This window comes from Branchiostoma lanceolatum, chromosome 6, assembly GCF_035083965.1.
Source record: "Branchiostoma lanceolatum isolate klBraLanc5 chromosome 6, klBraLanc5.hap2, whole genome shotgun sequence".
NCBI classification, from domain to species: domain Eukaryota; kingdom Metazoa; phylum Chordata; class Leptocardii; order Amphioxiformes; family Branchiostomatidae; genus Branchiostoma; species Branchiostoma lanceolatum.
In genome coordinates this window covers 5,954,428-5,971,013 of record NC_089727.1, presented here as the reverse complement: position 1 = coordinate 5,971,013, position 16,586 = coordinate 5,954,428, and the positions used below count along the sequence as shown (strand labels likewise).

Sequence of the window (16,586 nt, the reverse complement as noted above, 5' to 3'; positions counted from 1 at the left end):
TTGCTAAAAAGACCACAGCGTCTGCACCAACCTTCTCCTCCGGAATGCGGTCCTTCAGTCGCTCGATGATGGCGTCGTGGGCAGCGTCGGGGAGGTGCGTGTAACGCAGCAGGATCTGGGCAAACTCGATCTCCGAGATGGTCGGCATTCCGCGGGCAAACTCCAGGAAGTACACAGGGTTAAGGAGAGGGATAAAGGTCTATAAAAAATAAGCCACAGTCAAGGAACTGACTTAACTATACACATTTTATTGCCTTCCTTACAACATTATTCTTTTTCTTTGGACACTGTACAAGACCATAAAATGGTTCAGTCTATTATTCAGGAAAATTTCTAAAGGCAAAATCATTAAAGTTACCATTTGAATATAAACTATGCTTAACCTTCTGTAATGTTCATCCAATTTCATAGTACATGTAGTAACAAAGTGGAGTGTATAATATGGCTTCCGGGTTGTCTCTGAGTAACTGATAATAAAGGATATCTCCAGCTCTAGAATCTCAGTCTGCAGATTGTCCATAAACCTGTGGGTACAGAATAATGAGGAAGATGAGATCATGAGACATTTACTTATCATAACTTTTCTGTAACATCATGATGGCAGACCACAGTTGAAAGAACACCAAATTAAACATGACCCTTTCAGCCCAAAGCTCTTTTGTCTTGAGTTCACCAAGTCGGCTTTCTACAGTTAATAGTATAAAACTTTTGTAAAAGCTTCTGGCACGATCTTCTCCTTTTTATATACAGCCACACAGACACACAGTCACATCTTCTTCAGCCTAAAATGCTTGATTCTTGTGTTGTACTCTTAAGTGCTTTCCACAATTTCCCTACTCCCCTGTAATACTTCTATAAATGCACTTATAGCATCACAGAAAGCTTCTTACTTGTAAAACTCCTGGAAGTTGAGGTCGTCTGTGCCCTTGACCCCGAACAGGTGCACCAGGAGTGTGGTGTCCTGCACGTTTCCATCGGCCAACAGCTGAGGGAGGGGGGCAACATAAACTGTCACAACCACTTCTCTCACTGTACACAGCATCTGGGATGTCCTAGTCTTGTCTTTTATAGTCTGCATTACAATGTATATATTCACACCAACCAGCACCAAGCACCAGGCCAGGAGTATAAAATGTTTCTATGAACACATTTGAAACTTCTCCACCTTAGAACCTATTAGGAATTGATACATAAAGATAAATATGAAGTTTTCCCATACAGTTACTGTATTTATCTGACTGATTGTTTTTAATGCTGTGTACAGATGTTAACTTTTTCAATCTTTAGGTTTCACTATGTAATATAGATTAAATCCACCCAGCATCCCAGACCTTAAACCTTAAACACCCAAAATTCAATTCTGATAGCTCCTTGTAACCTCTAAGTAATTTTCTTTGAATTACTCTTGGAGGACTGATGCCAACTGATCTACCGTAACGCAAAGATCTCTCTACCATTGGAGGAGATGAGGAGGTCTGAAAATAAGGATGATTAGCAAAGGGAATGGGATTGGCACGGTACAGTACAGTCGCAAGTTACAGGCACAGCACAGTACAACTATACAGGATTGCTATCATCATTTCTACTCTAGTCTACAGCTGGCATGGCAACAGTACATCACAGAACACTGCTGCCATGACAACAGTAAACCATGGCAACTGTGTAACCATGGTAATAGAACTATACTGTCCTCTAACCCTTTGACCATAGCAGGAGATGGCATGACAGTCATGAGTAAGAATGTATACACTAAAACATGCAAGCTATGGAATCTATGGAACAGCCAGACTTTAAGCAATTTCTAAATATGAATCAGCTGTCAAATACAATTTGGAGGAATGAAATTTAGACTTATATTTCCTTCTAAAATGATAGATACGTATAACAGTACAACTCATTTTAAAGAACATACAGGACTTTAAAAATCTGTCATACTTGAACATACTGCAGGTAGTTTACACTTAGTCAAGATTCTTGGATTGAATGATTTTTGAAACAATTCCATAAGATATTAGAAAACATTATGGAGATGACTTCCAGGTTTCCCAGCAATTCCAGAGACTTAAGCTGCCCCTTAGGGCCACTGTCTACACATAATTCTACAAGCTAGTACAAGGCTTAGTAGCAAAGACTGGTGTGCAGCAGATGGAGATATGAAACCACAGTAGAGCAATACATGCATGCAGAACCATGGAGGAAAAAGGCAGTCGGCCAGCAACCATGGCCATAGAACAGAAAATGTGAGAGGTTCAAAAACAGTAAGAAAATCAGATAAAGTTGTTAAGTACTCATGACAGGTGATGAACCTTGCAATATCTAAAGACAACTGTTAAAAAAGAGTTCATAATATATGGATGCCAATCTTCCTTTGAAAGACCATTTCAGTAGAATTGTTCTTTATAATTTGATTACAGTTAGAGTACAACATAAAGAGTAAAATATCAGTTTAAACTGAAATTTTACCTCCAATCAAAACCACGAGATTAATTAATTGAAGACCTTAAGATGTACCTGCTATATAAAAGGCATTCTCTTTCAACATTTGAAATTCATGGCAATCTGAACCTTAACAGATACTAAAATTGAGAATATTTTTACATGCAGTGATTACTAATTACATTGTACAAAACCTTGAGAACTGAGGCAGAAGATGTAAAATAATCCATGACGTGCATGATGTAGGGTAGTGTGCATGAAACTGAAGGTCTGCTGTGTGGGGTAATATGCCATTTCTACTTCTGTTGGACTAACTTTTGAACCCAAACTCAATCAATGATCAATGAATACTAAAACATGATTGCAATATATTGCACTCACTTTGTCTACTACTTTGCTTGAGTCTAACCTGCTAGAAAAACATCATTTGCAACTATACGGCAGCCTCTACATGTGAGGTTCAAATTAAGGATAATTCATTTCAGACAGTCTGCACAAGAGGTATCATATTTTCCAAAGTACATTTCAATTTTTGAACTGAGTCAGACACTTCTTCAGTTCATCATGATAATGACAATTGTACAAGCTGTGTTTACTCGAGAAATGGTGTGACTTTGCTCGTCAAAGAACAGCATCTACTAGTCCTCTACTTATAGCACTAAGAGTCCCTAAAATGTACTATATAGCAAAACTGAATTCACCGTGACATATAAAGGTAATGGGCATGCATGCATGGGTAAAACTTACTACAGCCGCTACAGTAGAATCTGATGTGTATATGTGTGAAATACCTGTGCCTCCTTCTGTCTGCCCTGCATGGAAAATGGCAACATCAGTGGTCGTGTTCACAGTAACACAATGGTCTGCCTCAACGCAGGCATTTCAGCACACAGAAGTGTGTAAAAGGTACAGTCTGCATGCATTAATGTTTACCACCAAGAGTTTCTACACAACTTCAAAAATTACTGCTAATCAAAAAAACTAACTGAAGGAAGAACATCGAAGGAAAGTCTTCAAACGACCATGCAATTATTCAAAACATCTTTGTCTCAGAAACAGGAAATGTATTCTAACTTGCAGGCAAATATTGCAAAACTCTCAACAATCCAGTTATGATGCAAGAGCTTTCAAACACTGTTTACCATGAAGAACATTTATCTTTTAAAATTAGCATAACCATGAAAATGTGCAGTTGTCAAACCATGCCAATGTCTTGTAAACTCTTTAGGTAGGGTAGGGAGAGTCCAAGCAGGCTAACAGAAAACTGTAACAACTTAAGATAGACTAAGTGTCTTGTCACTTCTGTACTATAGGTTGTTGGAGGTGCTGAGAAAGGCGGGCAGTACAAAGCATGCCATTCTCTCACCATCGTCAATCAAACAAAGTTGTACAAATAAGTAGTATTTGGTGGAGTGCAAGGTCAAAGTCAAGGTGCAGAAGAGAAGGGAAAGGCGGCACAAACCTCCAACACAGCCAAGGAATCCTGATAAACAATAGATGCAAACAAGATGCAGAAATTATTCCCACAACACGGGTGACAAGCGCAATGGATGCCTCCATGAGGCGGCGGTTAGAGAGTCAGAAAAGCAAAACACACTGGGACTACGTTATGAAGCGGTGAAAGGCACACCACACACACACGAGGGAACAAACATCACAGATCGTCCAACGCTTGTGAAATGTAAGTTTGTTAGTAGGAGAGCCTTTGGACAGCTTCCTTGAGCCTTGTGTTTTGGTCCGACCAACAAGTGCAAAATAAAACAACACTAAGTATCTTTTATAAGTAAAAAACCGTTACAAAATGTTGACATTATCAAATAACAAGCAACTATTTCAACACCAGTTTAACTTTGTTAGATCTATTCTAATAACTGTTACACAAAGACTGCCTGTTGAATGGCATCAAATGTTTTACATGCTTCAAACCATGCATTACAACTCAAAGTAAAGTCCATTCTATTAAAGTATTGGATTAGTTTTGTTATGAATTTCATGCCAAATATCATTCATTGTGATTACTTTGAACAGCATTTATCAGATTGCTACCAAAAACTTTAACATAACCGTTTCTTGTTAGTAGTTGCACAAGTTGATCAGCCCCAAACAACAAGGCTTATGGCGTGCTGCTAAAGGCACTCTGGGATACATACATATTTCTGTACGGCACTCACGCCCTCCGCCTCCTCCTTTGCCTTTCTCTTGTCGTTCTTCTTGCGGAAAATCTCCTGGAGCTGACAAGCGAGACAGAGTTACACAAATAATCGTCCTAATAGATACAAAGAGAATTCTACAAGGTGTATTCTGTATCACAAACAGGGAGAGGGCTGGGACCGGGGGTGATGCGGAATACATAGTGTTGTATTTCTTTATGTCATGTCAAAAAAACACAATGGTTCAATGCACAAGTTGAAAAAAATTGGTGTGCTTAAACATTTCTTTTAATCCCAATGTAGTTTGCGGCTGACAGTTCTTCATAATATGGAAAGCAGAGAAAGGTACAAGTTCTGAGCTGATGATCAACCATATTTTGCAGTCCAGTGCAGTGATGCCACCTAACAGACAAGACCAGAATTACAGCTCAGACAGTTTTACCCTTAGCCTGGTAATTTTCCATCCCATCCTATTCTAGCTCTGCTTCACTCCTCTGATGACTTCCCTTGCCAAATAGTCTAGCACCCGATAATCGAGAAACAATTCGTATTTGAACATTCCTACAACATAGGTGAGAAATGGGACTGGCTATGAGTCTCATAGTTGTTGTAATGACATTGGAAACAGGGAAGCGATCTGAGGAGCAAAACAGAGATAGAATAGGCTAAACGCTTACCACCATGAACTCGTTCTTGTCCACCCGCTGGTTCCCATCAGTGTCAAACATGTTGAAAGCAATGTTGAACCCTGCATGAGGCTCTGAAGGGGGTTAAAGTATTCCATGTCAACCAAGCATCACAAAATGGTTTTGATAGATGGCAGCTGTGTGTGTTCATGTCAGCTCAGAAGAGGACTAGAAATAGTCATACTTTTAAGTACCAGAGTTATCAACCAAGGATTGATGTGTTCAAAAATTTGTATTTCCCAAGAACTATGGTAGAATGGAACTCGTTGTCATCAAGTACTGTAGGAGCTTCCTCACTAAGTAGCTTTAAAGAACGGTTGCAGTCAGATATGCAAAGACTATATGTAGGTGTGTCAGACCGTTCGGTGTAATATGACCAGCTGCTGCCGCGCCGAGTGCCTGCAAAGCTGGTGTGTAACGCCTAATGGCGGTTATACCAGCTATATACTATTAGATACAGATACAGATGTCAAAGAGATGTATACATGGAGTCTGACGATTTCACCCATAACGTTAAGTTCGTGTAGCCTTACCAGGCAAATCAGGGAGCCTATCAGTAAGTTCCACTGAAGGAAAAAGACTTTTTCTACCAGGTCCTGGACATATCGATCTAGTCAAGATGCTATGACATGATAATCTTGTCACCAACTACCCGGTAAGTTGTGACATTGTACACCATATCTTTATCACGATCACATGTACGAAGTCATGCATTGTTTCACCTAAGTCAATGCAAGAATATAGGTTATTAGATACATTCTGTTCTTAAAGCCCATGAAGTTAGTGGAACTACAACCAAAGCTGTTCTTTCTATATCATAGATGTTTGCTCTCAATGAATTGTGAATTCTACTCAATTAAATTGTACAACCAGAACATTACCAGACTTTTTCTATAATTAATAATAAGAATCTGTTTGAGGAAATATTATGCATGCATGCTGCATGAGATAATCAGTTGTGAATGACTTACTTGTAAGGATACAGAGAAGGAACAGGTATTCTGTGAAAGAGATCATTCCTGGGGAGGAAAAACAAATTTTACCTCAGCGAACATAAAAAAATTGTGACATAAAATATCTAGCTGCATATCATAGGTACTTCTATGGTGCTGGGAGTGTTGCCACCCGTCCAGTTCATTAGGCAAGCCAGGAAATTCTTACAAGGTTGGTTTTAATTGGTTTTGCTAATTAGAAATGCCAGCTAAAAAGATAGGCTGACAGAAAAAGACCAATGCTTAATTATTAGAACTGTGGCCGGTAAAACATCCCTAAGCCAGCTGCAGCCGGTTGAGAATGGATACCAGGCCACTACAGCAGCAGGAATTATTTGAAGTAAAATATCAGGTTTCATTCTATCAATTGGCTTGTTCTCACCTTCCTCATGCATGGAGCGGAAGAACTTGGTAGAACCCTTGTGTCGTGAGGGTGTCTTCTTCAACATGTGAGACACATCCTGTGGGAGGGACCAAGTGAAGGGTGATTGTAATAATATGTGATTGTGAACCATGCTCTCATAAAACTCATACATGTAGCTATGAACATTATTAATCTTGGGGAATACGGTGATGAAAGATTGTGACATCTGAAATGTCTGACCATTTATATCTGACATGTCTGACTATTTACAAAATCTATCGAATTGCTTGTAAACTTTTCTATTGTGTATCTTATTATTGGATGTCTAACCTTTATTAATGAATAATTCCTAAGTGGTACTGTGCTCATTTTATCATTCAAGCTGTTAACTCAAACACTGCTCCAGTCAAATGTTAAGATTTCTAAAGACTTTTCCCTGTACTTACATCATCCATCAAGGGACGGCGACCAATCCGTGCTGCAGTTCATAATACAAATGGGATTATATTAGATCACAAATTGAAAATATTCATCAAACTGAGAAGAGATTTTTAATAAACAAACAAACAAACATCCAAATCTTACGTCTTGGCCTCTCCTCAGTCACAGACTCCAAGAAGTCCCTGGGGGTCATGTACATCTGACCTTTGTACTCCACTGAGGAGAACTCGCGGAAGCGGCGCTCGCGGTCAGACATCTTGTGCTGCGGAGGAGCCCGCTGCCAGAACTTTCTTTTCTCCTCCTCCTGAAATAAACAAAAGGATTAGATTTACCTTGAAGTTCATCAAGTAACTCTGCCAACTACACACAAGGCTTGCAGCTTAAAATATGCAAACTTAAGGTTAGGTGTGACAGGTTATTCAGTGTAATGTAACCAGCTACTGCAGCCCTGCAGTGCTGTGAAGCTGGTGTGCTGTGCTGAAGGTTAGACTTGTCCAGCTCTAAACATACAGATAAAGACATCCAATTTAGAGAAAGAGATCTGTGTTATTGTTTTTACAGCATTTCCTGGCTGATCAGTTTAACTGTGAAGAAAGATAAACTCGTCTTCATCAGATTCTAACACATCATAATTGGTATGGTAAACTGCAGTGATGTCAGAACTCTCTAGGTGGCGCTGTTGATATGGTAGAGGTGACAGCAGCAAGGGATATAAGGATTGTCAGTTGATAAAAATGGCATTCAACTGTTTTAAAGCATGCTTCAATATCTCTTTAACACTTTAACCTGTCTATGTTAGATGATGCTTTCATCATCTGTAGCCAAGAAAAGCAGCCATTATATATATATTAAACTACAGGTAGATGTAGCCACACAATGGAACCAAGATCAAAGAAGACATTGAAAAATCACACATCATGCTTCCCAACCAAGATATAAAAACAGTATATTTTGAATCTTTTTCTGTTTAAAGGACATGACCATCCACACGGGTAGTATGGCAGACTGTTCTTTGCAGGATTCCCTCCAAGTTTGGAAGCAGACCACATTGAAGGGGGGGGGGGGGGGGGGTCAGCTGCACAAAAAACACACTGCTATCAACAAAACTAACATCAACAATATCAAGTTGACTTAATGTAGTAAAATCTCTTATGCACCACACAAGAACTGACATCTTGCTCAGATGACACATACATTGTGTAATACAATGTACTACAGGAAGGCATTTAGCTTCTGCATCATTTCTTAATCACGTCATTATAATAACCACAGTTACTACCCCATAAAGTGTTATCTACAATCAGCTATTACAAGGTAGGATAAGCCCTGGTTATCTCGGAGGGTGGTCCTTTATTGGTGGTGAGAAAGTTTAGGTGAACTCACACCACAGAGTTCAAAACCTTTTCATGGGTCTGACATGTGTCTCATGTAGCCTCTTTAACAGGCTCTGCGAGATTGGCTTTTTTGGGGGGCTTTTGATATGCTTTTTTTCTGATGGCGTATCAGTGCTATTGCATTTGGTCTCTTGTAGTTTCTTAAAACTGTGTGGAATAGAACTGATAAGTCATCGGAAAAAAACATATTATAAGCCCCAAAAAAGCTCTCAACTCATAAAGCCTGCTAAGGAGGTTTTGTCTCATTTTCTTTTTCTTTTGAGAAGTGGAGGGACATTCTGATTTATTTTACCAAATCTATGCTGCTGCATGTAACGGCTGGATGAAGAATTTGACGAATATTAAGTTATCAGTATCTAAAATTGAGTAAGCTATAATTCATTATCATAATATATTATCATGAAGGAAATAGAAGCTGGGCAAAATTGTCAGCAAATGGGAATGTTTTATTGTGGATGAAGTCCAGGATTCTGTAATAAAAAAAGTCCCAAACTGATTTGTAATGATCTATTTTGTAGAACATGCTGAGATTTGTGTATTTCATTCTCAACTTGTGAAACAGTCTTAGGTCTCTCCTTATGCACATGTCTTTCTCAAGACATTTTCCACCTAAGGTGTAACGGTACCTTGTACGTTTCTGGATGATGCAGAAGGAATTCCAGATATTCCTTAAGTTGTCTGGCCTAATTCTACTCTGTAAGGTGCTAATCTCCTAAGCTGAACCTAAATAGACACTAAAATTCCTATCTGCAAAGTCAAGAAATGCTAGATATCCCAAAAGGAGAATTTTCTGACTTGGACAGTGCTTTTGCTTTAAGGAATAAAGTTGGACTATAAAAAATGATGCAATAGCAAATCAAAAAATGAGCTTGTATTCAAACTTTCTTAAAGTCTTTCACAACATTGTCTTGCTCTGCTAAATGGCAAAGTAGCATAGTAGAGCAAAATACCAGTTTTGCAGGCATGACAGAATTTCCTTCATTGACTAAAATTTGAGTCTTCAAACTGGAACATGCAAGTCAGAGAAACAAACAGCTTAGTAGAAAACTAAGAATAGGCCGACAGCTAAGAGAAAGTGAATCCTGCAGATTAACAGCTTACAAAAGTGTAAACTGAGTCAAATGTAGGTCTGATGTTTGGAGTGATGTCTGGGAGACCGTACCAAGAGGTACCTGTCATCAAGACAATCTCTGTCTTATTTTTAAAAAAAGGACGGGAAAGAAAGAACATATTGAATGGAACTTACTAAGTCTTGGGATTATACATTCAAGTCCTCTTTAGAGGATATCACCTTTGATGTTGATTTCAAAGAAAAACTTGAGAGTCTAACATAATCAGCATAACCCAGCCGAAGAACAGTTACTGAATTTTGCACAGTTTTCACTTAACACACTTAACATCATCTAGATTGGAGAGATACCAATCTTTAATTTTTACTGCGCAAAGATTTTCACTTTTACCATTGATAAGTATGAAGAGTAAAATCTGAATAAGAAGCAAATTCCCACAGACACTAATGATGGTATACCATTTCAGTTAAATAAGGAACAAAACAATGGGGTGGAAATAAGTCTACAGTGTTCTGGATATGATTGGTCACTTTTGATGTCAACCGACCATCTAAAAAATAACAATAAAGCTAAACAAACAGCATTATAAACTATTGTCTGTCTGAAACAGAGTGTATGAATTTCTTATTTCCGCCTTCGGTGCTTAAGACATTACAAACAAGTCCTTGGGCCATGTTTCTGTAAAGCCTATATCACTATCAGTGCTCGTCAGAGCAAGGTAAATCTGGGAATGGCCTCTCTCCTAGGATGAACGGATTTGCAACCCCTGTCCAGTACAGCACAATTCTGTCAACACTTTACAGACACTAACCACTCCACTGTCACTGCGAGCAGTTAACATGATGGTAAATGGCCCAAATAACTTTGCTGATTCAGAATGTGTTTTTCTAAAACTTAAACAAGGGCAAATTGAGCTCAGACATACAACCACCAACCACCACCCACCCCATTCCCTTTCTCCAACCAAAAGATTACTTCATATTTATCAGGGACCCCTGCAGCAGTATATCTTTACAATCAAATATTGGATACAAATGTACTACTATTTATTACTACTAACAGTAAATATGGATGGTTATCCAGGTCCCCTATTTTCGCTAAATGAAATTGAAAAGAGCTGAAAATATAAGAGTAATGCAAAGTTCGATTCACATTTATTTGAAACATATCAATTAAAATTGAATCATGTTTTCTATTAAAACAGATGATGAGCTTTCAATTAGATTGAATTTGAATTTTAGTCTGACTGTTCACATTCAATACAGTGAACTTCAAGATACATGTAAAAGTTGTATATAAATGTATACATCGTAACGTCTGCAAGCACTAAATTTGCACAAAGCCTGAATTTCCTGACAGTCTTCGACCACCTGGCAGAGCTATTTGAACAATGTTGTGGCAACAACCTAAAAAAACATTGATAAAAGACTGGGAATGTGAATTCCCATGACGGGCTGCAAATTATCGTCTATAGGTACGCATGACTTTCTGACACAGGTATTTAGTGCTTACGTCTCTATGGACGTTTCGTGACCACAGCCTATATATAACTCTATTCGTACCTGGCACCACCAAGAAGGTATTTACTACTTCTGTGTTCACCTGTAATTAAGGCATTAAAGATACCTGAAGAGTACCTTCACGGCGTGAGATGCTCTCATTCTGCGCCTCTGTTTGTGTCTTAAGTTGTTTTGTTTGTGCAGAAAAGTGCTGATACTATGACAAAACAACCCGGCAGAATGATCCCTGAGCCGTCATACAAGATACTTACCCTTCTCGAGTGTTGTATATGGCAACTATAATCTTGTTCCCATTACACCACACAACAAGAATGCCTTTACAGGACAGACAGTCCAACGGACATCAAAGCGGGCCGCGCCCGAAGCTAAGAGGGCTTCTGTTTCATCGGACAATACTGCGAACACGGGGTGGATTAGGAGGGATTATCCCGCTCTTCTCGTGGATAGGATCCATCTCTAGGTTTGGAAAATAAAAGACAACAATGTCGCAACGCTCGACTCCGGGGCTTCCACACTTTGGCAATGGGGAATGTTAATTACACCTCTGATATCCCCCTTTCCCAACGTTAAAGACACAATTAGTCCAAGACATCCATAAGTAGTTTAAGACACTCCAAATGTTTAAGAAATGTTTAGCACCAAGACATCTTGGAACTTCAAGTTAGACTCTTTTACCTGAAGCAAAATGTCTAAGTTTATTATTCATTACTCATTGCCAGGATTTCACTATGAGTTACTGAGAGGTTCAGATAAGACTAAAGATAAGAAGTTGATGGAGACTATACATACTACTTTGAATAAACAATACCTTATCTTCCCATATAACAAATCTTAAGCTGAATGATACCAACAAATGCAGCAATGACCTTCATTATTTTGTTTATTCTAAAAGTATTTATGAAGCTGCCTTGTACATATAGGTTGATGTACATTGTACAGAAATTTTTAAAAAATTTATTCTTAATATATGTTGCTTTAACCCAAACGACAGATTGGCCCAGCCAGAACCCTGTTGACATTTTCCCTCATTACTGCAAGTGTCTGTCATCAGCCTCATTACAGGCACACCACACAAGGACCACCCTAGACTCACCAACAGACTGCAGCACAGCCTCCTGCATACTAGCATAGACACTCAGGGAGGCTGGTGGTTTTCTTTGGATTTTTTGTGTGTGCTGATTTTCAGATCAATGCTTACATGATTTAACATGGCCAAACTCCATGATTTGGTCTGTATTTTAATCTTAACCTTCTCCCTGCTGCCTAACCCCATGAAATATACAAATTTGGTGCCAAAGGGCTTAACCTTAGCAGTGAATAGGTTAAGCACATGAGGAGGAACATTGGACTAAGTAAGAGCTTTGATGGAGAAGTCGTGTCATCAGTGGACCACACCCCACAATTAACTAACGGCAAGTTTCCTTACATGTATCTCCAGCCAAATGTCTGACAATGACAGACACAAGCGGTACTCACAGTCTGACCCTGATCTATGCACTTGACACAACATTTGGTACCTGCATACGGCCCATCATTCTACCCATCCTTCAGTTCAGCACACCCACTTGGGAGACTCACAGCACTTTGTCTTACTGATTGGCTTGTCAGTCCTAATAAGACATGTCCTTCTAAGTATGTCGAAGCATTCTGGCATCCATCTTCCTTTAAATAGCAGTTTCAACACATCAATTTCGGCATCAAAGTCAAGACACTCTCCAGGGTTGTTGTTGAAAACATTAGGCTGCGTGTCTACCAACTGTCTGACGTCTTGACACTTACTGGTGTTGTGACGCACTTCCCAGTAGAAATCTCTGCAACCTCATGAGCCCATTGTTTGGTCTCTCCTTGCAATTGGTAGAGTATGTCTCCTTATCCCACAAATACATGTGTGCCTGTCTATCTCTGCCTACGTGCTGAGCCCCATGCAGGAGTCTTTAACAATGTGTGAAATAAAGCACACATCCTCAAGGGGGCAAGGGATGAAGTTGACAGTTTATTTACCAAGAAGTGTACCCTTGAACTAATGTACACTGTATGGCAATTTTGGTACACACAACTGGTACATGCACTGGTACATGCAAGAACATTCTTTTATAATAATTTAGTTGGACCCAGTGTCTCCAAGGCCACAGGATGAGTGTCCAATGGACAGTCAAATATAAAACATTATTGTACTCAGTACATTTAATAAATATGTTAGACTGACAGTACATTGTACTGTCTATCTAACATATTTATTACATGTAAAAGCAGTCAGTGAAAAGAAGTACAGAATGATGTTTAATTTACAATTATGATTGACACTTGAGTGTCAGTTTCAGGAACTTTCACACAAACATCCTTACATTGAGGTCCATTAAGGCTGAGTGACACACTAATGGCTGTGTTAACGATTAGGTGTGGTTGACCAGACTCTGACGCTGTAAAGTTGCACTTGTACATGACAGTTAAGGGCGTTTAAGTGGTCCTCATTCCCACCATTGTTCTGACATGCAAGTGACACAACGTTCGGTCTGTGGAGTAACACAGTGACAGGGTCCCATTGCTCGTACCCTCTCAGTACACTTATACTGTTTAACACACAGTCAGAGGAGCATGATTTATAGAATGTGAGATGAATATGATATACCCGGGTATCTTGCATCTGTGCTGCAGAAAACAACTTGTTACTGGAGTTCTTTTCTTGTAAAAGTTTCTTTTTCTTTGTGTAATTGAAATGATCGATATGTATCATTCAAACATAATAGAAAACAGTTAATCTCTTACAAATATAGTAGGAAAGAGTGGACGTAGTCTGGGCAACACACCCAAAATGATGATGATGAAGAATCTAATTATACTGTACTGTACAGTCAAACCTGTACAAGTGACCACCTCTATATAAGGACCACCTGGCCAACGTGACCACTTCTGGTGGTCCCTTAGATGATTTTTTTGATTGACACAAGTATGAAGAATCATGTCTATAGTAAACACCTGTCCACATACATGTAAACCAGATTTCATCCTTAGTGGTCTTCTTGGTCAATTTTGACAGCATTAAACTGAACCTAGAAGTTGAATTCATTCAGATTTCTGACTTTATCAGGTTGTCACAAGGATTGGCATTTTCCAGTAACAGTTACTGTTTGAACTTCCCACCTTTTCCCAACCTGACATAGTCAATGGGGCACTAGTATGATAGTACATTGTAAACAGTGTGTCAGAGAACATGACTGAAAACGTGTGATATATTTTCTCACGAACGTTGCCTTCACACATTTCAGGAATGCAGCAAGCTCTGTACACAGGTGCAAATGCTGTTTACGAGCATATCAAAACAAGTCAGAGTATACACTGAAAATGTCTGGGAAATAGTTCTCATACTTCCAGGTTTCAAGCACTGTTCTAAAATGATGCTACATCATTCTCATTTCATCCATCATAAATGACAGGCATGATCTTTATTTTTGTGTGGGCACACTCGAATTGAGGAGGGCACCAAAGAAGTGTTCAACAAATTCTTCAAACATCTTAGTTTCAAGTTGCCAATGCCTCATGCATGTAAGAAACCAGGCATCTGCACAACAGAGTTTTTTTTTCATTCCCGCATCCCTTTGAATCATCATGAGACATCCTAGGGTTACAGGACAATCGTAGCAGATTCTTGAGTGGGAGACAGTTTTCATTTAATGCAAAAGATTTTGAGCAATGCACGAAAAAACATTAAACAACTAATCTTCTCAACTCTAGTCGTGGTAGGTGTCAATGCTGACATGAAGCCATCTTTCATCACCTTTGCCATACCCCCTCACTAGAAGTTGTGCATAGCCGACAACACGATACTTTCACTATGTCAAGAATTTGGCCAAAATATGACATTGTGCTGCACTTAGGCCTGGTGCGAGTGTTATGTATACCCTGCTGACAGATGGGTCCAAACCATGTTTAACAAAGCTATACTTTCCCATAGCAGACGCCCCCTGCACCTTCACAAGTTAAGGCTAATTTCATTCGAAAATCTCAGTGGGTGGTATGGAATTTTCATGGACCCCCTATCCTCATTCCGTTTCAGAGTATTGGGAAAAAAGTGTACAGTTCAACTTTTCTGACTGTCTCTCCTCGAATATTGACTAGACCAGGTCACACACACAATTTGAAATGTAGTGACATAGTTAAGTAAAAGTAAAACAACAAAAAATAAATATATATGAGAATGATAATAATATATAATATTCAGATGTACATACGTGTTATGTGCATTCAACTAAGTGTCTTTGGACATTGCAATATAACAAATGCTAACACCACTTTCTTCTATGTCACTGTCATATGGAAATTTAATACAATGTCTTTAAAAAACTTTATTCAAATTTCAATGATGATGTCCTAATGCAATATCACAGTGTGGCACTATTCAAAGTTACAAACACTGATGTTGAAATGCCTTCACTCAAAGTTTAAAAGTAGGGCAGTACTAGTGCAATGTAAGTAATTTAGCAGAACAGCAGCCAGCTATGTGAAGGCAAATTCCGATGCCAACTTCCTTCCGTTTCCACTAAGGCAAAAAATCCCTCACGGATCTGAGCCGATGATAGATTCAGCTTGTTTTGTGACATCTATGGTACTTTTAAATTTTTCAAATTACAAATCTTTGATTGCTGGGAGAAAAAACAAGATAGCAAGTGGGGAAAATTTCTTTCAGAAAAAATTTATTTGTTACTTAATAGTTGATATCAATTAAGATAACTTAACTTTGCTGAAAGGCTACTGACTGATTATTATGCATTCTTTAATTTACTCATCTATCCATCTATTCAAGATATTGACATTTATCCATTCATTCATTCATTCATTCAATCATTCATTCATTTTCCTTTATCAAAATACATTACAACTGGCTGGTCTTCACAAGTGTGCCAACAGGATTGTCCTAGCCTGGTATGTGTTTCCCCACTTGAAGAACAACCTATCTTCAGCGGGTTGATCTCCTATCTAACATTACAGGCATACCTCCACACTTCACCCAGAACACTACATGGTCCACCATTCGCCCTGTCCGACAAATCACTCCCGCTCATTCAGAATCAAGCGAATTCCTCGGATGGTTCGGACTATTGCTACGGGGTGTCCCCCACAGCTGGCCTTGCCAAAAAAGTTGGTTACCTGTGAAGGTATGTTCGATGTTCCAGGTCACCTGGAAGGCTCTGAGCAGCACACCTGACTTAATAGCTAGCATGGTACTTAGGAGGTGACACAGGGAATGCTAACAATTTGATCCAGCGCTTGAGTCTGCTGTCATCACGCGCCACTCAAAATGTCATCCCTTCTCTGACCTAAAGCGCACATAGTTTTTCACTTTTAATGGACCTTGGTTGGCAGGAGCCAAGGAAAACCACCAGTACTGAAGTGGATATATCCGGATGATGCTTTTGACCATAGGATTTTCTTATCTATGGCATTGCAAAAATCTAGCCTTTGTCTTGGCAAAGATTCGTAGGTTGAATGTGGCAAGTCTTGCATACGAGTCTACTCTATGTAGCCTACTAAGAAA

General features: G+C 39.1%; 1 protein-coding gene across 13 annotated transcripts in view; it reads right to left on the bottom strand.

The window, feature by feature from the left end:
- The window catches only part of LOC136436254 (calcium uptake protein 3, mitochondrial-like), a 49,446-nt gene that overhangs the window by 9,289 nt on the left and 23,571 nt on the right, over positions 1-16,586 (bottom strand). For 8 of the 13 annotated variants that reach the window (XM_066430062.1, XM_066430068.1, XM_066430070.1 and 5 more), the window contains exons 2-13: positions 7,214-7,373; positions 7,075-7,106; positions 6,647-6,725; positions 6,244-6,291; positions 5,264-5,346; positions 4,587-4,667; positions 3,899-3,919; positions 3,228-3,248; positions 1,404-1,475; positions 891-985; positions 485-524; positions 32-169 (exon numbers count right to left, since the gene is read on the bottom strand). In XM_066430062.1, the coding sequence (XP_066286159.1) occupies positions 32-169; positions 485-524; positions 891-985; positions 1,404-1,475; positions 3,228-3,248; positions 3,899-3,919; positions 4,587-4,667; positions 5,264-5,346; positions 6,244-6,291; positions 6,647-6,725; positions 7,075-7,106; positions 7,214-7,373 (870 nt within the window). The remainder of the gene's footprint in view (positions 1-31; positions 170-484; positions 525-890; positions 986-1,403; positions 1,476-3,227; positions 3,249-3,898; positions 3,920-4,586; positions 4,668-5,263; positions 5,347-6,243; positions 6,292-6,646; positions 6,726-7,074; positions 7,107-7,213; positions 7,374-16,586) is intronic. The other 5 variants (XM_066430071.1, XM_066430063.1, XM_066430064.1 and 2 more) reach the window with 5 other exon arrangements.